The sequence below is a fragment of the Neopelma chrysocephalum genome, unplaced genomic scaffold, assembly GCF_003984885.1.
Source record: "Neopelma chrysocephalum unplaced genomic scaffold, ASM398488v2 Primary Assembly neopelma1_24, whole genome shotgun sequence".
NCBI lineage: Eukaryota > Metazoa > Chordata > Aves > Passeriformes > Pipridae > Neopelma > Neopelma chrysocephalum.
The window spans coordinates 34,489,001-34,513,483 of NW_020897693.1; the positions used below are offsets into that span (position 1 = coordinate 34,489,001).

Here is a 24,483-nt window from a genome sequence, read left to right on the forward strand (position 1 = left end):
GCCAGACTCTAATCAGCTTAGCTAATTTCAGGGTCATTCTTGCCCAGACTCAGGAAAGCTTTTGTCATAATGGATTCATCACAGAACAAGTCCCATTGTGATAGACAACATGCTATTGTCAGTGAATCTCCAGGCTTCTATGTTGACAAATAATGAGGACAACTTATTGGCAGTGTGACTGGCCTTGGAAGGCTCATTGACTATATTCAATGCATGTCTGTGTGATTGAGTGGCATAACAAGTGTCTCACACCTGCAGGTAGGGTGGACCCAGGCTGAAGGAGCATACATAGCCATCAAGAAAGTTCTGAGGGCAAAGATTTGGACTGGGAAGGGGAAATGCCCTCTCCCTTTCTAGTCTCTCTCCAATCCCTCCAAAAACAGATAGGTTGGATCTGTGTGTAGAGAAGGCTGGCCAGGGAAATCAGGGGATATCCTTGGGGTTTACATGGCTGCTTTCCAAGGATTGCTTCAGACATTCACTATGAACAGCGCACTGCAGCTATAAACAGCTTACTTCAGCTACCTCCTTGTCTTCTGTCCCTCTTCCTTGTGTCAGGAGAATATCCAAGGCTCTACTACAGGATCACAGGATTTATTGCATGTTATCTCTGTCTTCCACTGCATGGATCTGTGTTCTCTTTCTTTGCTTCTTGGCTTTAAGTTCTTCGGTGTTTGGTGAGGCATCTTAACAAGACTGATCAGAGTTTAGTTCTCCCATGTATTTTGCTTCTTTCTGTAGCTCCTCTTTTGGCTTTTTGGTAGCTGCTTCTCTTTTTCCAGAGGGAGTATTTCTCAAGTGATTCAAGAGTTAGTGGTTTTCTGAGCTATATGGAATATGGATTGTTATGAGGTGGGACTGTGAAGTCTGGAGAAACTTTTTCAGGACAGTGTTTCTGAGTAGAGGTTAATCTTGGTGGTGCCCTTCTTACAAGAGATATGCAGTATCTGCAGGGATTACACCCATCACTAGTGCTGGAATCCATCTGGGGCTGATTCATCACAAGTGGAGTTACAGTGGTGATTAGGGAACTCAGCCTGGATTGCTCTACAAACCCAATACTTGGGGTGTTAACAGGAGTGGCTTTAAGGCAATGCAATTAGCTGCTACGGCTTTCCAGTGAGGTGCCATTGTACGTTCCTCTAACCTTGGCTATTTCTGTTTGCACAGAGGGCCCTGCTGTAGTTCCCCAGCTTGTGGCAGTGAGATGAGCATGGGATGCTCAGTTCTGAGTTCCTACTGAGTCTTCCAGCCTGGTGATATTATCCCAGAACAGGAGTATAGTAGAGATTGCTCCCGCACCGTGAAAGAGGCTCTTCCTCTCCTTTCTGAAAGCAGGACATACCTGCTATCATCTCAGATTTCTCTGTGTATTTTTCTCTCCTGCAACCCAGTAACAGCCACAGCCTGGCACAGTTCAGACCAGCAGCAGTATTATACAACAAGACTGTGTGCGCGTGAGAGAGCTCAGGGATTGTTAAAGTGAGCAGTACTGAGAAAAAACGTAATAAAAGACAGTTTATAAAAATGGAACAAAAAAATCTGTAGTTCTGGAACAAGTATGAAACATACTGAGTTAGGCAGCAAGGGGGCAGAGCAGGGTAGGGCCAGGAGACTGCCACATGTCTAAATTAACCATGCCCTGTAGTTCTGCCTTCCAAGGATTTTGAACAAAAAGTGACATTGCTTCCTGTGTGCATGAAACCTTGGTCAGAGAAGGATGGAAAAAGGAGAAAAAGTTACATATTCCTGCCTTGTATTCACACTGGAATTAGTAAAGAATGGTGTGACATTAAAGTCACACCAACCCTTTAGGATCCCAAGTATCAACACAAACCTCTGCCCTACAGTCTTAGCAAATAAAATCAGTAAAGCTTAAACACACTCTCCTATGATAATAATAATAATAAAGCATGATTTAATAGTATTTAGAAAATGTTATTAGCTCAATAGCCTTATTAGCTATTAGCTCAAAAGCCACACTTAGCCAATGTGGAGTTGTGCCCTTCCCCACTAGTCACTCTCCCCCCATGCTAATTGTCTTTGAACAATATCCACCTTTTCTCTTGCTTTGATGCAGGGTGACAAGACTTCTCTTGAGGGGTGACAATGAAGGCTCTCCCAGGGTAGCTGTTGTACTATTCTCACCAGGAAGACGATAGTACTAGCACAGAATGAAATATGGCAAGTGGAGTGACAGCAGCTGTGTCTGGAGTGGCCTCAGATCCTATAATTACATCTCCTTTTATTACCTCTGCTAATGGCCCTCCAGGATGACAGAAATGATAATAAATTAACAGATTATGAACTCCACTTGCCACAAATTATGTGACTTTTTTTTTTTAATTTGGGAGCTCCCACTGCCAAACCACTGAAATAAAAAAGAAGATTGTAGAAAAAAAATAAAAAACCTGAATGTCACATCAGCTACTGCAAATAAAGCAGCTTTTCTCAAGCTGCACCTGGAAAGGAGGGAAACATACATGCAGCTCTGTGCTAGAGCCAGGGGCTTCTCTTTTGGGAGCCTAGGGATGGCAGTGGTGCATTAAGCAGCACCCTTCAGGATCAGACTTGAGAAAAGCAGCAAAAAACAGATCACCAAGGGTATTTGCTGGATGCTCAGGAATGCAAAAGGGTTGGATTCTCACAATTCATGGGGGCTTAAGACAACCAGGCAGTTAAATTTCACAACTAGAGATTCCCTGGTGTTATAATCCTATAATAGCAAGCCTATGATTTTGGCCAAGTAAAATTAGCATTTACTTTTTCTGATCTCAACTTTGATAACATGTGAGAGTTATATGATCTTCTTCTTTTCTCATCTTGCAGTGATTCAGGCATAGTCCTTTAGCCCTTGCATTCCACATGTGTAAATACTGGAGGCAAAGGGTCCCAATTCTGTCAAACATCTCAAGTCCAGGCTTGACACCACAGCATTCCCTCTTCACACGCTCTGCTGGAGCTGAAGTCCTTGGCTACCTGGGAATGCTTCTGGCCAGGGGCTTTCCCAGATGGGTGGGGCAATTGCAGCTGGCTCTCCTATTCTTCTTGGCACAGGTCATGTTCCCTCCTGTTCTCACCTATCTTAACAGCCTCTGGAAAAGGGTGATTAACCAAGATGCTGAATGTACAGGTTACTGCTAGGGTTAAGTAATTTTTTCTACTTTATTCTGTACCAGAAAAGTATGAGCCATGCCTGTCCTGGATCCTCTTGCTCTATTACATGGCAGTTTCTCAATCTTTAACAAATTTTGTTGGCAGGCTGCAGTGAGGCAATGGTGTAACCCCTTTTATAATCCAAACAGGGAATGAAGATGCAGAAAGGCCATATGACTGACCCAGAAAATGGACTTAAGGCAGCAGCCTAAATGCTGGACTGATCTCCGTGGTCAGAGCTAGGAGAGGGGTGACCAAAGGAGGGAATTCAGGTTCTAAAGACTGCAGCAGTGGCTGTGCACAGACAGCATCATTACCTCTGTCTCAGGGCTAATCTCATCAGTTACCTGTCTAGCAGGCAGAACTGGGGAGACATGATCCCAAGCTTTTGAGCTGCATCACCCTACACTTGGACTGAGTCAGGAGGGCTGCATTCCAGAGCAGCACAATTCTGAGTGGAGGGCATAAGGGGCAGAAGGGTGAGGCAAAGGACGAGGCACCCACCTCCCAGCCTGAGCAAGAGGTAGGATTAACCAGGATTTAGAGCTACATGGAACACAGGCCGTGCTGTACAGGAATCAGTCTCACAGTCATGGAGCTGGATTTGCAGCTCTTCTCTCTAGTAGCCTGGACTCCTCTTTAGCTGTTCCCTCTGACACTCCTCCCCAATGGTTTATTGATTCTTCCCTCCCACCCACTGCTCCCCTCAGACCTTGCACTCACAGCACGTGACAGCTGATTGGTATCTGTTAATTAATGTGGCCTGGGGCCTCTTTTCTATTCAGTGGCCTGATAAGGGAAATTGGATGTCCAAGGGCTGCCAGGCCATTATCACCCTGTGCTTCCCCTGGCAACACAAACACAAAACATGGCGTAGAGATAAATAAATACCACTAACCCACCCTTCTGCCTTCCCATCCCCAGCTGAGATAGTGCAGATAGAAAAAGAGATCCCACAGTCAGTCAATATAGCAATCATCAGCTCTTTTGTTAATTGCCAACTTGATAACAAGAGAAATCAAATTATTATCATGGTGGCTGGCTACGTAGGCCCTGACGTGGGGCCAAGAACTGTGAGCAGAGAGGGCTGTGGGATAAAGGTGTCCAGCTGACCCTTGAATGCAGCCAGTGGGCTGGGAGGCTTCTGCACAGAGGCTCATGAGCTCACAGGTCTCTTGGTGATCCGAGGCTTAATATGCATCTGGGGAGAAAACTAGCAGGGGAGATTGGTGGAGCATCGCTCTCCTAGCTGAGAGGTGCCTAGGTGTCCTGTTCTCTCACAGCTCTAGGAACCTTTAGAAGGAAGGAACTGTCAAAAAAGTCAGTTTCTGCCTGTCTGTGATGGGCAAATCTGCCTAGAGGGGACCAACACATGGTACATGACATTTTTGTTTGTAATGGCTGTTATGGTGCCCATCTCCCAGGATCTTTCATCATTTGGTCTTCAAGGGTAGCTGGTATGGAGGGCATAACAGACACAGTTTTCCTTCTCATTAACTTTCCCCCCCCCCTTGAGGTGGAGAGTGCCTCTATGTTTTGTCCTCTCTGCTTTCTCAAGTAGACTCTGGGGATGTCAGGGTCTATCTCCAGATGGTGATTGCTCTTTCCGTATTTGATGAGAATATTTGGTTCATTGCTGGGTGCTGGTTCTACTGCTACCAGGTTTGGCTGTGATTTAGGTACTTGTAAGGCACCATAAAGGTATTTTTGTCACTGGGTAGGGTTGTTGGCAGAGCTGATAGTGTGGAGATCAGGATGTGATGAGGAATAGACAAGGATTCTGTTTACAAATATATTCAGCTTTTGAACACATTTTGGTGCTATGTTGTGACTGGACCTTTTCTCATGTTGGCCAAAGTCTGAGATTGTAGTTTACTTGCAATTCAGGCCTATGTCATTCCAGTCTATCACATCAGAAGCCCTCTTTTCTGCCATCTGGAGATCTTCTCTACTCTTTGGTCCCAGCTGCAGTACAAACCTACAAGAGGAACAGTGAGCAGGGCAATATGGTACAGAACAGTTGCTGCTATAAAAAAAACCCAGTGATCATTGAAACAAGGTTATCATTAACTTTGGGCTGCCATAAATGCAATCAGAGCATCAGAACTCCTGTTTGAGACTGTGGGTGGGCATGGGAGCAAAGAGAAGGATAAGGTCCATATGTGCTGATTGCTACAGAGATAGGTTCACTTTAGTGAGCTTTTTTTGTTTTTCTTGACAGCAGCAGGCCAGTAGGGAAGAGTGCTTGGTTTGAATCTCGGGACACTAAGGACCTTAGGCTCCTAGAGGCTTTGCTGCTCACCCATTTGACCCTGCTTGTCTTTTGCCCTGTCAGGGTTCTCCAACCTCTCCCTCGGGGACCAGATGAGCCTTCTTCAGAGTGCTTGGATGGAAATTCTCATCCTGGGCATTGTGTACCGCTCCCTGCCATATGAGGACAAGCTGGTCTATGCTGAGGACTACGTAATGGATGAAGAGCACTCTCGTCTGACAGGGCTGCTGGAGCTCTACCTGGCCATTCTTCAACTGGTGCGCCGCTATAAGAAGCTCAAGGTGGAAAAGGAGGAGTTTGTCACACTCAAAGCTCTGGCCCTTGCCAACTCAGGTACAGCCCTGGCCCAGCCAGCCTTGCAATCAGGGAGTCAAGGCTCAAGCTGTTATTTGGGAAGAAACTAGAGCCTACCGCCTGAGACTGCTCTGCTTGTGTCGCGCAACATTCTCAAAGCTCCTCTCTGTCCACAGAGCAGGACTTAAGCTGGAAAGCAGGGAGAAATGAGGCTTACTGCTGCTGCAGCCCCAGCTGTGCTCTGGCCCTGTAGTAGAGAGTGGAACCAGACAGGGATGGGCTAGCTGCTGGTTTCTAGAAGTAAAAAAAGCCCTTCTTCATTAGCAAACCAACTCCAGTGCCATAAGTTCGGAAAAGGGAATGTGGACCACACCTGCATCCACCTCGGTAGTGTTGGTCAGGTACAAGCAAACAGGGAAACCCCTGGTCCCAATTTCAAATGCCACCAAAAACTGTGGGGTTGAAGCTGCCTGGTCCTGTCCTGGAGATGTTCAGTGACCACAGATACTGAATTCCCCTTTAACTGGGAGACAGTGTGGGTCTGGATTACAGCCCTCAATTGATCAGGCTGCAGTGTACAAAAGCTGGACAGGCACATATTTGCTCTGAAGTCCCATCTCAAAGGGAAACTGCTAAAGCTACTGTGTGACGAGGGCTCCCTCTACATCCCGAGTCTCATTGTCTCGCACCGTAGCTCCTTGCCGAACCGCATCATGCAGGTCAAAAAATTCACCCTTGCAGCCCAGCCTTGAAACCAGTATCTGTGTTTGGCTAAAGCTGTTTTACAGAAAGACACCCTGTGTGAAGCTGGAGAGATTAAAAGAGGGTGAATCTACATCTTCCACGGTAGCTGACTCTAATAATTAATTGTTCTCTCAGGTGGTTTTTTTTTTAAAAAAGGCATCATATCTTTAATGTCTGTTTGCCTGAGTTCAGCCTCCAGAGATGAGTCTTTGTTGAGCTGTGTCCTATGACTCCAGGTCTTTTTATACCTAACAGCTTGCCACGATAAAGTTCTGTTCCTTAGTTGTATTCCTTGGCTATGGATATATTACTTCAAGTGTAAGGTCCAGGATGCTGTGAGGCTGCCGTATCCCACCATTTTACACCATTCTGTTCATCTTTGCCATCCATACAATTCATAGCAGTAGCAAGGTAAAAGAAAAAAATAAAAGAAATAAATTTCTTACAGCCCATTGATAAAAATGTTGAGCAGCATCTGTTTTTTTTACTGATCCCCTGGATTTTCACTAGAAAACTCCTCCTGCAGGGTTGATTCACCACTGACAGCTACTTTGAGATCTGTCATCTAGCCAGTTACTAATCAATTGAAAGTATTTTTTATTGATATTGTATAGTGCTAATTTTTTAATGAGAATGTCCTGTGGTCCTAAGACAAGGGCCTTATAAAACCCCAAGTCTATTATATCTGTGCAGTTAACTTTATCAACCAAACTTGTAATCTCATCAGAGAATGAAATCAAGTTTATTTGACAAGACCTCTCTTTCAAAGTATCATGTTGACTGGCAGTAGAATCACCGAATCATTTAGGTTGGAAAAGACCTTTAAGATCACCAAGTTCAACTGTTAACCCACCACAAAACCATGTCCCTAAGTGCCACATCTGCATACCTTTCATAAATGTCATCAGTCTTAATTGAATGTCACCTTTATTTTTTCCTTTATTTTTGCCTTGGTTCACATCAGGCTAGCACAGAAATTGTCAGATAAGACCCAGGAAAATATGTGCGTTATTAGAAATTTTTCAGTCATCTTGAATTTCTTAAAAATACCAGGACTTTTAATCATTCATCTGCCCTAGATGGCCCTCAGCCAGCAATTTTAGAACTGTTAAAGCCAAGATATCCAGCTCTCCTATTTCTGTGAAGTTTGCCCTAATAGTTCTAATATGTTGTTGCATAAACAAGAGACTAAGAAATCATCATCATATAACACAAGTACGTAATGCTTCTCTTTTCTAAACAAGACAGAAATACTCATTGAGGACTTCTGCCTTCGCTGCACTGCTGTTAATAGTTTAATCATCTCCAGGTGAAAAGATACGCCTTACAAATGATCATTTTTCTTCTATTTCTTAAATATTTATAAAACTTCTTTATTGTCCTTAGCCCTTCCAGCCATGGCTTTTCCTCCTATGTCCTTCACTTCCCTTATCGATTTTCTACACTTCATAACTTCTGATTCATATAAATTGCTATCTAGCTCCCTTTTTCAATTTCTCATATATTGCTTTTTTAGCTCTAATTGCTGCCTTCACTTTGCCACTGAACCAGGATGGGCAGATGGCCAAGGCTGGCGTCTCTCGACTGTGGAACGGTGGCTTTTGGTGATGTAATCAACTTGTTAAAGAACCTGTCTACCAGGAAGGTCATGGGATTAAACAGGAAGAAGGGCTCCTCAGAAAGGCTGAATTGCTAAGGTAGTGGTTGTGACAGAATAAGTGTCCCACATTTATCTGGCCCATGCTATGAGCAGAGACACTGCAGGACCTGAGCCTCAGTGCTGTCAAGTTCTTCACAGTGCAACGGAAGCACTCTCTGCTGTTGTTGCTCACTGTGCTTTGAGGACTAAGCCCAGAGTAAGCCTTATGAGACAGCATCTATCAGGAATGGAGAAACACTGAACAAAGACAGAGCAGAACAACCAGCACTCATCAGATGTTTTGGGGTTCTGATTCCAGTGGTGTGGAGTAAAGAAACCAAGGTAAAGGTTAGGAAGTACAGGCCAAAGCATGTTCTCAGCTGGATGGAAAAATCCCCTCTGACTTCACTGGTTTCTCCTACTGCAGCTAGAAGTGCAGCTATGTAGGAGCATAATCCACAAAAATATTGCTTTGTTATTTGTATTGAAAGATATGAAAGTAAAGCACAAGATTTTGTTTTTCATGTAATTAAAACTTCTCCCAACACATGCATAAGGAAGCTAGAATAGGGCAAGTGTATTTTTCTAATGTAACTTAACATTCAACCTTCACATTCTTTTAATACCAGTTCTTTTTTGTCATGTATTTTTGACATGGATAAACGTCTGCAAGTATGTGCCTGCATGCAAACAGCTGATTGCTAAAACGGTGGGAAAGCAGTCTGGACCAGGCTTCAGCTCCCTTGAGTCAGAAATAGGGTTTAAAGATGAGCACTTAGATTAGCACCTGTGCTGTCTAAACCTGCTTTCTGCCTTCCCTCCCATATAGAAAAATTCTTGAATTTTCCTTATCCCTGCTGGGTATAATTGCTCATGCAACCCAGGTTCAAGGGACTTTCCTCTCTTCCATGCGGCCCTGTGTATATTGACCCTTTGTTTCTAGGAATTCAAACAAATGAAAACAGAAGTGGGAGCTCAATTGCTCTTCACCAGAGAAGAAGCTGACAATGGGCTGATCTGAGTATGCAGTGTGACACACCAAGGACACACCTGCTGGGACTGGCAAAGATAATTCAAGGGAACTTTGTCTTTAGTAAGTGCATTTTAGAGAGCTGAGCAATGAATTCTTAATGCCCAGAGCAGCAGGCAAGTCCCAACAATATGATCACCCATTTTTTGACAGAGTAGAGGTGCTAAGACTTAAGTCATTACCCTTCAGAGCCAGCAGTCTTTTTTTAAGCATTCCTAGGTCCTCTTTCTTTAGGATAAAAATTGATCAACCTATGTATTGAAGAGCTCTCCAGCTTAACATACAGCATACGCTCATTTTAGGACATACCAGATGGTCCAAACTTTATTTCCTCTTTTTTTTTTCCCCAATGCATTTTAATGCTGAGATGGAGTGAATAAGATCTGGATCTGGCAAGGGGATGTGTAGCAAATTCTGTACCAATGGGTCCTGTGAGGTTTCTGCTCCTGCCAGAAAATGCATGAGTTAGTTGAAGAGGCAGTGGGCTTTGTCCATTCTCATACCTGCCCTGTACCCCATGCCTGCAGTGCTGGAGAAGGGTTCCCGGCATGAAGCCTGGCTTCTAGGGCAGCTGACCCTCAGGGACACGGTCAGGCAGCCTACCCCCATCTCAGTGCTCTGACAGCTGTAAAAATTCATAGCTATTGATTTCGTAATTAACAGTTTATCAATGCCATCGATACCAGTTCACTGATGGATTGCAAGGAAATTAATCCTGCAATGTTGTTTTATTTTTTGCATCAGCTACCAATTTTGAGCTTTCAGCAGAGAAAGGTGGTGGTGGGGCAGGCTTTGATCTTTATTTCCCAAGTCCCTCTCACTGTATACACGTGGTTATTTAGTGCTGTTAAGTCTTGTCAATATCAGTACCCAAAACCAGAGCACCCACTTTGACCTGCAGCATGGCTCATTGCCTGGTACTTCTAGCACCCGCTGGGATCTGCAAACTCTGACAGGCTGTGTTTACTTCTCCTCCTTGTGCCTCTAGCCAGAAGGACATTAAAGAGAAAGGACATTTCCCTCCAAGTTTCAACTTTGGATACTTCCAGTCTCCAAAATGACCTCTGCGAATGAGTGAGAAACAGATCCTACTCACTTCTCCTGAATTGTGCATGGAAATTTTTCAAACGTCCTGCCTGGCTGGGAGAAGTTGCCAGACTGACTTGGCAACGTGCTTCTCCCTCCCTACTTTTCAGAATTGACCTCTGTGTCTAGCTCAGGTCACTGTGGTGACCTACCAGCCCTTCTCTGAGCTCCTTTGCCTGGTCTTTTGGGTGCAAAGTGTAAATGTAGCAAGAACAATTCTTCCTCAGTAGGCTTCCTGGGAATACAAGCCTTTAATATCCTCTAATTAGTGAATTCTTTCTAAACAGCTTCTTAAACAGCTTTCTTGCTAGACATAATATTTTCCCAACTGTTGTAATACTTTATAAATCATGCATCATAAATATTTTTAAATTAAATGTATCTTATGAAATTCACAGTCTCTGATTTGTGACTGTGTTCTCCATAGAGATGACACGTTTCTAGAGAGATTTTGGCAGTTCAGATGGCTTTCCTCCCCTTCACTGCTGTCACACTGGGGAACCCATGTCCTCACATTTGTGTTTGTGAGTGGGCTGAGCCAGAGCACTGCCACACTGCAAAGCCCAGGCTGTGGTGGCAGGCAGTGCAACTACAGGTGTGCATGTGTGCTTGCCAAAGTGTCCCTTTGCTGTTGCTTCTGGATTCATTGCCCTGTGGCAAGAATCTTTATCAATGGGTTCATTATCGATTAAAAGTCTCTGAATAATGAAGACATGGCAACAGTGTCTCCAGCTCTATCAGGGTTTTAAGAAAGAAGCAAGAGGAAAAAAGAGCAAACCTTCAGTGATGCTGTGCCTGGTTAGATTTTCTAATCAAACCTCTCTGCTCTTTGGTGCTGCCCTCTGGCATTATGACTTACCCACAAGTTTAGCAGCCTGTTCCACACGATTTCCTAGCTCGACCCTGGACTCAGTCATTACTAGCTTCATAGACACACCAAGGAACTGTCTAGCCTTGCAAACCCTGCTAGCCCCTCTGACAGCTTTTAGGAATCTAACTGGCAGCCTAAGGGAAGAGGAGGTGTGGGTTTCCTTTATTTAAGCAGGAAGCTCCCTGAGCAGCTGCTGGCAGTCTGAAAACAGGGGCATATGTACAAAGGTGGGTCTGGCAACACCCCTGGGCACGCTGGTTGTGACCTACTGGGGCTTTTCTGTCTTGCTGACACCCTGAGCAGCTGCAAGGCAATTAGGCAGTTTAGACAGATGAAGCGCTATAGCAGTGTTAATTATTCTTAATGAGATTGCTCCCAAGCGGCAGCACAGCAGCTGCTGCCCCTTGCAGGGTGACTCTCACCATAAGGAGCATGGAGGGCAAGTAAATGTGCAAATCACAAAGGCTCCTGGCCGGCCCCTGCACAGCCTTTGGTGGCTGGCAAAATGGGCAGCACACAGGGCACATGTGTCACCTGCCCCTGGCAACCTTACTGTCTCCGCACTGCTAGGGCCAACACACTGGGCTGCTGCCAAACCTCATAGCAGCACCAACACCTGCCAGAAAGGTGTTTTGTTCCCCTTAAGAAACAAACCAAACCAGCAACAACACTCCCACCCCCACTCCCGGGGGGGGGGTGGTGGTGGCATGGGGGAATGACAAAACCAAAAAAACCAACAACTACAGAAAAGAAGGAAAGAAAATACCCTTAACTTCAGAACCATAAAGGATTTCCTTCCTCATGTCTGACTTGTCTGTTTGCTGTCTTTTCTCCCTTCCCCCAGACTCCATGCACATAGAGGACATGGATGCAGTGCAGAAACTCCAGGACCTTCTCCACGAAGCCCTGCAGGACTACGAGCTGAGTCAGCGCAATGAGGAGCCCCGGCGAGCAGGCAAGCTGCTCCTGACCTTGCCCCTTCTGCGGCAGACGGCTGCCAAAGCTGTGCAGCACTTCTACAGCATTAAACTGCAGGGCAAGGTTCCCATGCATAAACTCTTCCTAGAAATGCTAGAGGCAAAGGTCTGACAGCCCCAGCGCCAGCCGACAGTGGCCGGGGAACAAACTAGAAACAAAGATGCAGACAATGGAGTAATCCAAACAGCAGCAGCAGCCATCGCCGGCTTTTATCTCCAATCATTTATTATGGAAGAATTATTTAATGTCTATCTGTCGGCGTGACTGCAGAATCTTGTGTACAGAAGGGGGGAAACTTTTAATCAGTCACCTGTTTCTCTTTTTTTCGTTGTTTTCTCTGTGGGAAATACCAGAATATGCTCTTGCACTTGTTGAGGCAGTCATCGGGGCTCAGCCCCTCTGATCAGCGATGCTCTCAGCGCTGTCCAGGCTGCCTGCTCCCCAGCTCCCTCCGCCAGTGCTGGAGGGGGAGTGGGGACAAAAGCAGGAAGAGAGGAAGAACAGTCAATATAAACTTTATCTGCTGGTGTTATGAGGGGTCAGTTAGAAAGGGAAGCAGCCGTGGTCCTTCTTTTTATCACCTTTCTGCCTCTAACCATAGAGCAGATGCTCCTTTGGAGAAGAGCACTGCTGGACCTCTCCTGAAAAAAAAGGCTGCCTCCCAGGCTCCTCTAACACTTGTACATACAGGCCCCACTTCTTACCGGGAAAGATGCTCCTAACTGTGTAAGATATTCTGCGACCTTGTACAGTGTGTCATTACGCCTGGCTAGTCCATCCCATGTACAATCCCTGCAGGCCCCTGAAGAGGTAGGATGTATGTCCCTGAGAAAATGCAAGTCTTTCCCAAATGGTGAGAGAAAAGAGCCTGATGTGCTGGGTTGACTTGATAATCTCTGCATCCTCTCCTATGTGGTGCTAACTACAATTCTTCCACACTTTTCACCCTGTAGTGTATCAAACCTGCCTCTTCAGCTCAGCTGAGTACCATTCCCCTCTTGTTCCTTGTGGCAGAGAACACAAGGTTTGTCTGCATGGTTACTGCCCAAGTATCAATACACCCCAAACCAGATCTTTCCTAGACTTCACTAAATGATAGTTCTTTGCCTCCACAGAGACTTAGGCTTAACGCCAAATTCTAGTTAGGAATCAAGGGCACTGCTTTTCAGAGGAGGCAGCTCCAGAGCCTGAGAGATTACTTTTTTGTGGCAGCCTAGGGAAATAAATTAGACGGTGGCATAAGACTCCCGATACTCCAACTACTGTCTTCCCCTGCCTCATCCCATTATCCTCAACAGCAGGAAAAGAGCAAACATATATTATACCTGGGGCTGTAAGACGTTCTCTTCCTGATCAGAAAGCAAATACCTGACCTTGGGTTGGTAGAAGAAGAACTGGAGGAATGTTTATTTACTCCTCTTACATACCCAGGTTTCTGCTGTCTCCAAGGCCTGGTTTATCAGCTTTGCTGCCTAAGCCATACCTGCTGCATTCTCAGTAGCCAGAGAGAAATGTAGGTGACTGACAAAACTGACTGCTGGCATTCTTTGAGACTTTATTTTCTAGGTCACTTAGTTTTAAGCCAGCCTGAGCTGACACAACCTGAGTGTCCTGTCTCTTTTGTGGTCAGCAGCAAGGCAGTAGAGGTGAGGAAAAGCCTCTGATCTACATTTGAGACACCACTGACTCTATTACCTCTGTTCTCCTCAAGCTTCCATCCCTTCCTGGCTTCCCTAGGAAGGAACTTGGCCTCAGCAGGAAGTCTTCCAAACCAGGGTTGCAGTGTGTGATCAGAGAGACACTGGTGCTTGTTTTCTACTGGAGCAGAATGTGTCACAGCAGGGCTGTCAGTGCTGCAGAACCCTGCCTGGCAGACTGAGCTATGGGTGCTGACTGATGGTGACCTCTCAGCTCTTGTAGCCAGCCCTCGCCTTGTACTTGAGTTAGTTCAGTTCATCTCCTTTGAGTTCTTCCTACGCTACACAGTCGTAGCTACTCTCACTGATTTTGTACTTGCTTGATAAAGGAATTCAGTCTTACTTCATGCATATTAGTAAACCAACAGAGACCTAAAGGGCAGAAGGCACGTGGGAACTGGAACTCCAACAGCAGTAGCAATTACACAGTGGTCTTGTGCTTTGAGCAGATAGTCGTGCTTCTCTCCCCAGCTCCCTCCCAGAGGCAGCTGGGGGAGAAAATGAGAGGCTTTTGGTTGCACTCATGGTCCCTGTACCCATCTGTGACCGAGGGACCAAAGTGAAATGCATGCCACTACTATAGAGCCAGCTCGCCATGTACTGCACTCTGGTAACTCTTCCTGGCTGTGGCCACTCCTGGAGTGCTTTTGCAGGTGTTTTATGTTGCTTTATTGCCTGTAAGTTTGACTCACTAGACCACTGTTGCAATCTTGCCAAGTATGACCCAGCTCAGCCACAGCACATTCTGTCCCAACTTGCTGCACAAAGGTAGCTGTCCCCAAATGGGCTGAAAAGATCCTAAGAAGCAATTCTTACTCTGTCAGGCCCTGCTGGAAAGGTCACTTACGTAAAAAAAAACAAAACAACACACCAACCAAAAAGACCCCACCAAAAACACCCACCCCAAAAAAAACCAAAAAGCTCTTCTATCTTTGTTGTATTTGGACTAAGGCTGCTTTCCAGAACAGAGAGCCAGAACTATTTACGAAACACAATTATGGAAAGCTGCCGAATTAACTTCTAGCTCACAGAAACTGCTGGCTATTTAGAGTAGGGCTATGGTATGGAGGAAACTCCTGCCTTGACAGAGCAATATAAAGATACCAAATGCATTTTTTCCCAGGAACTTCTTTCTCCATTAAAGCTGCATAACCTTGGAGCCCATCTGAATATCCTCCATTGCTTGAAGATAATATGCAGGGAAATGTTTCAATTGCTTGTGAAATAGGATGGGAACTGAACCAGACAGTACTTAGCGTATATTAATCTCTTTAAACAAGGAATGCAGACTCTCCCCAGGAACTGGGACAGAAACACCTGTCTAGATTTAACCCTTAAAAGGCTTGTACCATCCTAAATTGGGAACCAGGTCAGGTCTCTTGGGCCCTTCAGGCAAGTGCAGGAATCACATACACCTGTTCCCAGTTACTCTGATCTGCTGTGCATCACTGGTATTATCACACGGCCGCTGAGGAGCATTTCCAGAATGGTAACATCTTAGTGTAGTCCTCTCAGTGCACTTTGAAGGAGGAAATGAATCTTCAGCAACTGTTTAGGTCTTTGAATGCTCACAGTCTCTTATGAAAAGGTCTGGAGATGTGGAAGGTGAGACATGAACTAGGAAATGGGGTTTGGGTCAATGCTCTTATGCTGCTCACTTGTAATATAGGAGTCACAGAGTCAGATCCATACACCTGTCCTTCTTCACGGATCAAAAAATGATAGAGCTTGAGCCGTTGGGACACAAACGGGCTCTATGACTTAAAGAAAAGCAAAGCAGTAGAGGTAAGTATATCAGTGACAGTTAATAATATGAAGCGCACACCAGCAACTACAGTAAAAGCAGCTCCAGCCCCTGATTTGCATATGTGGATAACAGAAACCACGTACCTGTCAGCTACTACAAAAGGCAGTTCTTCCCAAGTGACCAGCTCTTCTGTTTCAGGCACATTCTTCTCTGGGAACACCAGTGTCTGGCCTGTAATGCAAAACAAATTTCATGGGGATCAATTAAAATAAAAGGTAAATTACCACACGGAATTTTGGTTTCTGAGGAAACTTGGGCATTACACCTCGCAGCAAAACTGTGAAGCTACAAGAAATGCCCCCATAACAATCAGGACCTTGCAGTATTGCTCATGCTAAGGGGGCATTGTTTTTCTCTTCATAAGCTCTGTCATCTTTTTTTTTAAACTATTATAAGTATATAAAATAAAACATGCTGCACCAGAAACATGTAAGCAGCTATTAGAGGGGAAAGTCATTGAGAAAGACCCTAGAATGTAACTTGTTGAGCTTATATTACCAATCAGAGCTAAGAAAAAAGAGCTTCCACTTTGTATCCACAAGCTATAGTCAATCATATGGCCAAAGGTCACTCTGTTGTTCTTGCGGCTGGGTTATGTGGAGAAGTCAGAGAGAGACAGAGGCTGTGAGAATGATGCAGGGAGTCATAGATGGTGAAATAAACAGTATCTACTTAACTATTATCTGCTCCTAAAAAAATAAAATAAATAAAATAAAATAAAATAAAAAAGAAAAACCTGTTAAATAAATTGTATTCCTGTGGTACAGGTCATTTCAATCAAAACAAGAAATAAAACACAGAAAAGTAAAAACTAACCCAGACAGAGTAATGTTTATTGTGTTTAGGAGGTGGTCTGTTCTGTCCCTTGGGATGCACATAGCCTTATAGAAGGGGCCGGTGTGAGGGAAGGTGTGATCTGTGCATGCTGCAGAAGGGGAGGAGAGCACCAGTCCTCTCACTTAGAAATGCTCATTTGGTGTTTTCCCATATAAAAACCACTTCTCAGCAAGCTTCTGAGTTTTTGTGAGATGAGCTTTGCTGAGGACTTGTTAAGACAGGCACTGCTGTCAGTCTCTGCCATGGACCAGTCTCTTCCACTCACCTGTTTTCTTCCCACATTCTACACTTCACTGGTACAAGGAATAATCAGGAGCTAGCAAGGAAAAAGTCTTGAAGTTATTCCAGTGAAAAACAAAACCTCTCATTATAAAATAGACTGCTGGCTTAAACCCAGCAGTGACATCATGAATGTTGCAAGCGTAACAACAGCTGCACAGTGCTGAAGTCATGGCATTTACATTGATCTAGTGGTCAAGTGGTGCAAGAGGGAAAGCTCATAGCTGCTTGAGAAAGCAGAAGGAAATGTGCTGTGGCAGTTGGGGCAGAGATGTGAGAAACAAGGACCCAGGGTTTTATTTCACCTCTGATTCTATTGAATACAGACAGCATCACACTCTGTTTAAGCACCTCCATCTCCACATGCCTCAGCCAACGCTGCTAAGGTCCTTCTGGGCAATGGCACTCACTGCGATGATGCATCTAAACCAGGCAATCAAAAGGCCTCTTGGCCTGCCCTCAGAAGAAGGGGGTAGCTGAATTATTGGTGGCTAGTAAGAAAGTCCATGGGCTAGAAATGAGCTTGAATGAAAAAAAAACCAAGATGATCACAAAGCTGGAGAGGGAGGTGAAGCACAGTAAGAGCTTACACTTACAAGAGCTACCCCTAGCCCAGTCACCAGCACTCTGACTCTAACAGGCTCAATCTTTGAACCAATAAAATCCCCTTCCAAGTTCACATAGGCAGCTTGCAGCCCACCTACATTGTGTGCATAGGTGCTCTGAATGTTGTATCTACTCACAGAAGGTTTAGATTTGGCCACCACAGTAGGAATTTAAAATGGACTGTACTTCAGGTTAAATATACCACAGGGATGCTACATATATGTGTATATATACATATATATATATTATATATATATATATTATATAGTTGATCTGTGGCTTTGCAAAAGCAGTAGTTTTGGGGTTCTGAAAAGTGTATGTGGCACTGGAGTTGATGGTGTTAAGAGATTAGTAAGGGTAGCCAGAGGACTACAGAGAGCCTCGGCCCCACTCTTCACACACCATTCAAGGATTGTGAGTTCCTTGGTCCCTTATTTCTAAAGTGGAAGCTGCCTCCCTGGGAGTTCTTCTCCTTTGTCTAGGTCTTTTGAGGCTTTCCTTATTTTGCTTACTAGTGTTCACTCACACTGGAATTAAAAAAAAAGGGTGAGAGAATTGTCTTCATGGTAACTACACAGAGCATTGGGAGAAGCAGAGGCCAACCTGATATTTCCTCTTACAGAAGAGCTTCACAGGAAATACTAGGAAAATACTCTATTTTCTCTGATCAGGTGGGGAGGAAAGAAGGTTTCTTTACTAGTCAATGTAGAGTTCTCTAAACACATTTTTCTCCCCCAAGTTTAAGCCCTTCAACAGGTCCTGGGCGAGGCTAGAAAAGTCAGCTCTGAGAGTAGCAGCATCCAAATAAAAGTAGGAGTGAAGTCACAGGAAAGATTAGAACTGGCCAGAGGCTCAAAGCATTTTTTGCAAGAAAAACTGAGAAGACAACAGCTACCACTGACTCATCACAGATTTGCTAGAGACTTCAGTGCTTCATAGATCCCTTCATAAATGCAATGAATCACATGCCTACTGCAACCATCTCTTGGCAGCACATGCATCTGTGTTGTTTCAGATCACAGACCCATTTAGACCAGTGCCCCCTCCGCTAACATGGCCAGCAGCAGATGATCAGAGAAGAATGTAAAAACATGGCAAGGAGGTATAATTAAGTCTCCCAGCAATTTAAGGATCAAAGACTACCTGAGCTAGATATGTGATCTTTGCATTTAACACCCCTCAATGATTTTTCTCACATTAATTTCTCCAGTTCTCTTTTCAAACACAAGCATTCATCCTTCACAGAACCCTGCAGCAGTGAGTTCCATGGATCAGCACTCAAAGAAGTATCTCCTTTGCCTACTCTGAGTATACCATCAGCTCATCCTATTTCATGCTCCTACAGCTTGTATTAGAAGACAAACAGTCCCCTGCTCACTTTTCCTTACCATGCACAGTCTTTTACGTCTCTTGATTTCACCCACCTTCATTAATTGCATTTCCAGCATTGTAAATTCTTTTCCATCGCAACACTGAAAGCAGTCAATGCTAGAAGTAATTTTCTATTACCATTTACATTATTAAACTCAAACACATTAACCAAACTTGTTTATATTTTCTGTCAATGGGTAATGCTACTACAGATCCATGATCTTTTGGGTCAGTTTTAGGAAGTATAGTTTCATCAGATATTTTTCAATCTAATGAACCCTTGTAACCAAGCCTAGGGTAATCACATATTAATCCCATTAGTTTTGTCATTGCATCATAAAAATTCATCAGTGTCCTAAGGGAGTAATGCTCCCAGCATTAGTACAGGTGTCACCTTTTCAGGGTGCTATCCCCAGTTCTTCCACTGCCTTGAGCACTTCTAGCTCAGACTCACTTTTTCTAGCTGCAGAAAATATAAATCCTTACTGCTGCTTCTGCACATTTCTTCTTTTCATCACTGCTCTGTTTCTCATTATGAGGTTCCTGCTATGATCTAGCCTGTTTCCCTTGATAATCTTTGATATATTTTTGTTTCTTCACTAATGGATGATCTCTCTTTCTCCTGGCTCCCTCCTCCTGTCCTATTTCTGACACAATGACCATGTGGGTGAGGAGGCCACCAGTGAATATCCAGTCCCCTGTGGCAGCTGACCATACCAAGCTTCTCCAACCCCCTGGCAAGATAGACTGTTCCACCTCCTTTAAAAACAAGGCCCCTGTGGCTAGCAGCCAGCTCACTGTTCTGGATGCCTTCCACTTGGAAGGAGGGTCACTCCAGCTAACTCCACTTTATTGTTTCCCATTGCTGAGGCTTTGCTAAGATGTCCTGGCTTTCTGGTCCTGCAAGGAATGAAATGCCACCCAAACGACACTCACCAAACCAAGGGGAGGGCTACAGGAGCGCACTTGTAAAATGACACTGTTGATGCCATTTGGGCCAGATTATCCTACTTATGTTTGCAGACAGGAACGAAGTACAGGCCTGAGGCACAGTGCATAGTCAGACTACATCACAGCAGCTTCTGCAACAGCTCCAGTTAACTAGACAAACTATGCCAAATCACAGAAATACCACACTCACCTCAGGCTCCACTGCACAACCTGAGAGAACCTCAAAATCCTGACGGCATAAGCAGGCAAGGCCATGCAGCAGAGCAGCACACAGCGATATGGTGTTGCCAGTGCTTTAATTAGAAAAGCTGCATTCACATGATGCTGTGTTCACCTGGCAAATTAGCCCAAACTGAGTTACAGCAATTATAGAAACACCACCAAATTCACACTCAATGATCAAAGAAAATAAAAACATTTTACAAATAAATCATAAACACCTTCTAAATGTGCCTAGAAATGTAAACATGAGAGAAACAATCAGTAAAAAAGAACAAAGCCTGCCTGGACATACATTGAGCTCTGTTTCTCCACTTGCTTGAATCAAGAGAACACCTTGCCTTTTCGAAAGAAAAAGAAAATGCCTGGACTAACTTAGGACCTGTGTACTCTGTCATCTGTAAATGAGCAAGTGGACAGGCAAATTAAATGTTTTAAGTTTACCAAAATGATAAAGTTATTATCATAACTATAAAAATACTATGTAAAATTCTAATTGATATATAAGCAAATGTGACAGCATGTTGCAGATCTTCCCTGAGCCTGTCAGCCTGTGCTGCAGGCAGAGTAAAGCTGTGAGAGGAGTAGAAGCTTCCTACCCTGAATGGTTTCTGAACTCTGTAAGAGACTGCAGCTGGATAATGCCACTGCCCAGCACACTGAGCCATAATAGCTCAGCACTTCCTTCTGCCACCCATTGCCTATTGCAAGTCTTTTGGGCAGGAGCCTCCTTTTCATTCCATGGCTGCTCACTGCACACAAAACAGGCCCCTGGCTTACTCTTCTTCCCTGGGGCATGGAGCATGCAATTAAGTATATCCTAAAAAGTGGCTGAAACCCAATATAAGTGATGCCTGGGACCTCTCAAATTGTGGGAGACTTAATAACTGCATTGGATGAATCAGCCTGGACTAGGACTTGAGAACTGTCTTGGGTTTTGCTTTTCACATGGAACATGTCCACGAAACAGGGTATCCATGACTTGTTCCAGAGTTTGTGGTTATCCTGTGTCCCAGAGCATATTGCTAAGTTGCTCCCGTCAATTCTCTGGACATTCTCAGAGAAAAACATAGCATTGGCTACCTACAGCTGCCTGACTGCTGTGCATGTTATTTATTCCAATACAAAGAATAAATAACCCCCAAGTTGTCAGTGAGATACCATGCTAAGCACAAATGCTGTCACCTCCTTGTGCCAGGTTCCATATACTCTGCTGGTTATATTTATTCTCACACAGGTCATCACAGCAAATGCCCATTTCATTGTGTCTGGCTCTGCACTCTCCACAGCACAAGTTGTTCAGATAAGCATTTCCCTTTTCAAAGATCAAGAGTCAAAGAACAGACACTGCAATAGAAACTGTCTGGGCTATGACTATGAATAGCTGCAATTCAGCTGTGATATGCCAAAGGAGAAGGACTAACCTGCACTTGGACAGTGCTTCATAAGGTGAGCAGAGCTGACTAGATGTCCTTCACAAAAGTATCCTGGTGACTTCCCAGCCATGATGGAGAAATGAAATAATTTCTTCCATGTGCACTCATCAGGTAACTAGTTGCCCAGCAAATCAGGAACACACAGTACCTCTAAAACAAACAGGAGAGAAAAAAAAATGATGTAATGATAACACGAAGGGAAAATCGAGCAGCATTGCAACATCTCTGTGCTTTAGACTTTGCTGAGGAATCAAACACCGTTTGCAGTTAGCTTTATGCTTCACAGTTACTGCTGCTAAACAGATTAAATAAATAATCTCTCTTCTGTTACTTCTCTCCTTTCACAGTCCCTAGTCTCCACTTTTTAATGGGTGTGGGGAGATGTGGACACAATATTACTTCCCTGCCAGTCCACACCTTAGGTACCTTTTTTTTTTTACTGCTGGATCATTTCTCGTAATTAGGAAGGTTCCCACTCAGATATATTTTGAGCTTTCAAGGAGAAAAGAGTGAGAAAAAAAGGGAAAAGTTAAAAAAACATGATACAGTTTGTTCTTTACCTAGTTGGCATAGCTAGCTTTGCCGCTTGTTTCCCTTTCATCAGCCTGGCAGGAAACCATAGACAGGAAGATTTTTGTCCTACCCTCACCACCAACCCATGTATCAGTGAGAGTGCAGGGTGCAAATAGGAGGCCAATGTGCTCCTGGAAAAAAAGGAGAGAAGCAAACTAACAAAGGAAGACACAAATGTCAACTTGTTCCTCACCTCAGCCCTTAATATGACTGCTCTGTTCCTTCTTTTCCTAGGGTGAATCTTGAATGATTTCTCCTGGTTTGAAACAGATTCAGGAAAGGAAAGGGAAGAAAAGATACACAGCAAAAGGGAGAATGAGTCAATTCAGAGCTTCAGAATCAATGAAGCCTAAATACACCCCTACATACAGAAGGGGTGGAAGGCAGATATTATGTGGTTTTACTGAGTATTATTACTTCCAGATGAGACAATAATATTAAGTGGCATGAGAAAAGTTTGTCTGAACAAGGCAGGCAAAGCCCTGCACTCTTCCAAGCCAACAAAAAAGCTGAAATATATTTTTCCCATTAGCAGGAGATTTCCCCATATCCTCATCACGTTCTTTATTCTTTGGGAATCATCATAGAATCACAGAATGGCCAGGGTTGGAAGGGACCTTAAAGATCAGGTACTTCCAATTCACCTGCCAGGGACAGTGACAACTTCCACTAGACCAGGTTGCTTAGAGCCCCATCCCAACTGTCCATGAACATTTCCAGGGATGGGGTATCCATAACTTCTCTGGGCTACCTGCTCCAGTGCCTCACCACCCTTGCAGAAAAGAATTTCTTTGTAATACCTAATCTTCCTAATATCTAATCATCTCTTTGAGAAGTAAAATTTAACCTATTGCCTCAAATCTATGTTTTGATAGCCAGGAGCAAAGAATTCAAAGCAGAAGGAATAAGGGATGTTAGATTCAGAGTACGGAAGTTCTGGGACTGCTTCCCAGCAGCAAAAATTGTGGCTGCTGAAATACAGCTCAACCTGTATAAACTTGTGTGAGACAGGGTCCCTCCAGCTCCCACATTCATGTGTTCCTAGTACTCTTCTTTGTGGAGAAGAGAGAGCTGTAAGTGCCTTTGCAGCACACAGGAAAGTGAAGAAGCAGGCCTTAAAGGCAAGTATTTATGCAAACATTGAAAGATAGCGCTTCTCTGTGCCAGACTGCACCAGAGAGAGATCCACTGGAGAGACCTCTCTCCTAAAATTACCCTTTTCAAGTAATGAAGATGAGACACCTTCTGAGACTGAAGTGTCAGGAGAGAAAATGCTGGAACAAGCTGCTAAAGAACAAATAAATGACCAGCACAGTATATCGTGTACATCTGTAGGAGTTTGGAATGGAAGCTGAGCTGCTGAAGACATGAATTCTCTCATTAAAGTCAGCTGTTATACTAGAGTAATGAAGGGTAGCAAATGCTGTAAGTTGTTCTAAAAAAGGCATTTGGGATGATCTGGGAAGTCACAGACCACTGAACTTTACTTTGAATCAGGTAAATTGGTTGAATTATCAAGTAAAATTAAAATCACAGGGAAGGACTGGCACAAAGAATTCATTTAGCTTTGCTCCAGTGTCCTTGCCCTCTTTCCACTGCTCCTCACTACTTTAAAATTCTTGTTGATTCTTCTGAAGTCTCCTGCTTATATCATTCCTCATTACTTTTTGTGTATTTGGCCATATCCTACAGAAAAATGGCTTTTCATCTTCCCTCATTCCACCTAATTCTGTTCTGGGAAAAACTGCATAAGCAAATATTTGTATTTATTCATGCAATAACTGTATTGCCATTGTGGGCACTACAGAGAAAGGTGGCAATAGCAGAAATCATACCTGATGTTCCAGTGATCCACCATTGATCTCTCACTTGTCCCAGTCTTAACAGATAGGAACCATATTTTATATATATATATACACACTATATATTAGGAGGCCAATTGCTTAAACTACTTCAAACTATGCTTTACCATGTGATGACCACACAACAGCATGAAAGAACATTTTAGCAAAGAGTTTTCTACAGGAACCCTTACATGATGTCTGATCCAGATGGAGCTTTAGGATGGATGGAAAGGCCTGATGATTTCTTCAGTTTCCTTGGCAAGCTACACTGGAAAGAATGATCCAGCATGTGTCTTGGTTCTGTGCCTGAGTCGGGATTTGCTTTTATATTATAGTACAACGCTTTTTTTCTACACTACCGAGAACAAGTAGTGGAGAGGAAGCAGCAACTTATGAAAGATGCTGGCCAAGGTATGGCCGGGCTATTGAGGGCACAGCCAGGATGTGATGAACCAGGAGCAGAACATGTGATAAATACAGATTATGCTCCACTCACAAAACTGGGAGCATGTGAGCTTGAAGCAGGAGCATGGGCTCCTTTTGGGACAGCCAGGCAATGTGTCTAGGTTCCTAACTGTGGGGAAACATCAGAGGCTAAAGGCAGAGGGATAACCAATTAGAAAACTCAGAAGCTCTGTTATGTGTCCTGCGAAAACCTAGGCTGGAGGGACGGAGGCACCTAGCCTCAGCTGACATGCCCTAAAAGTGCACAGACAGACAGTATTACAGTTTCATGTCTTCTGTTTAGATCTTAGCCACATCAGTATTTGCAAACCTACCCTATCTTGAGTAA

At 44.1% G+C, this 24,483-nt stretch overlaps 1 protein-coding gene and 1 long non-coding RNA gene across 4 annotated transcripts in view; one reads left to right on the plus strand and one right to left on the minus strand.

Moving 5' to 3' along the window:
• ESRRB (estrogen related receptor beta) overlaps positions 1-16,297 on the plus strand; it is a 130,782-nt gene extending 114,485 nt beyond the window's left edge. For all 3 annotated transcript variants that reach the window (XM_027672200.1, XM_027672210.1, XM_027672192.1), the window contains 2 exons: positions 5,492-5,761; positions 11,937-16,297. In XM_027672200.1, the coding sequence (XP_027528001.1) occupies positions 5,492-5,761; positions 11,937-12,181 (515 nt within the window). In that variant the 3' untranslated portion in view covers positions 12,182-16,297. The remainder of the gene's footprint in view (positions 1-5,491; positions 5,762-11,936) is intronic.
• LOC113961753 lies at positions 5,096-21,417 on the minus strand. The gene is made up of 3 exons (XR_003532378.1): positions 21,262-21,417; positions 15,658-15,745; positions 5,096-5,134 (listed from the first exon to the last, which is right to left on the minus strand). It is a non-coding gene; the product is annotated as an uncharacterized LOC113961753 (long non-coding RNA).
• Positions 21,418-24,483: the final 3,066 nt, after the last annotated feature.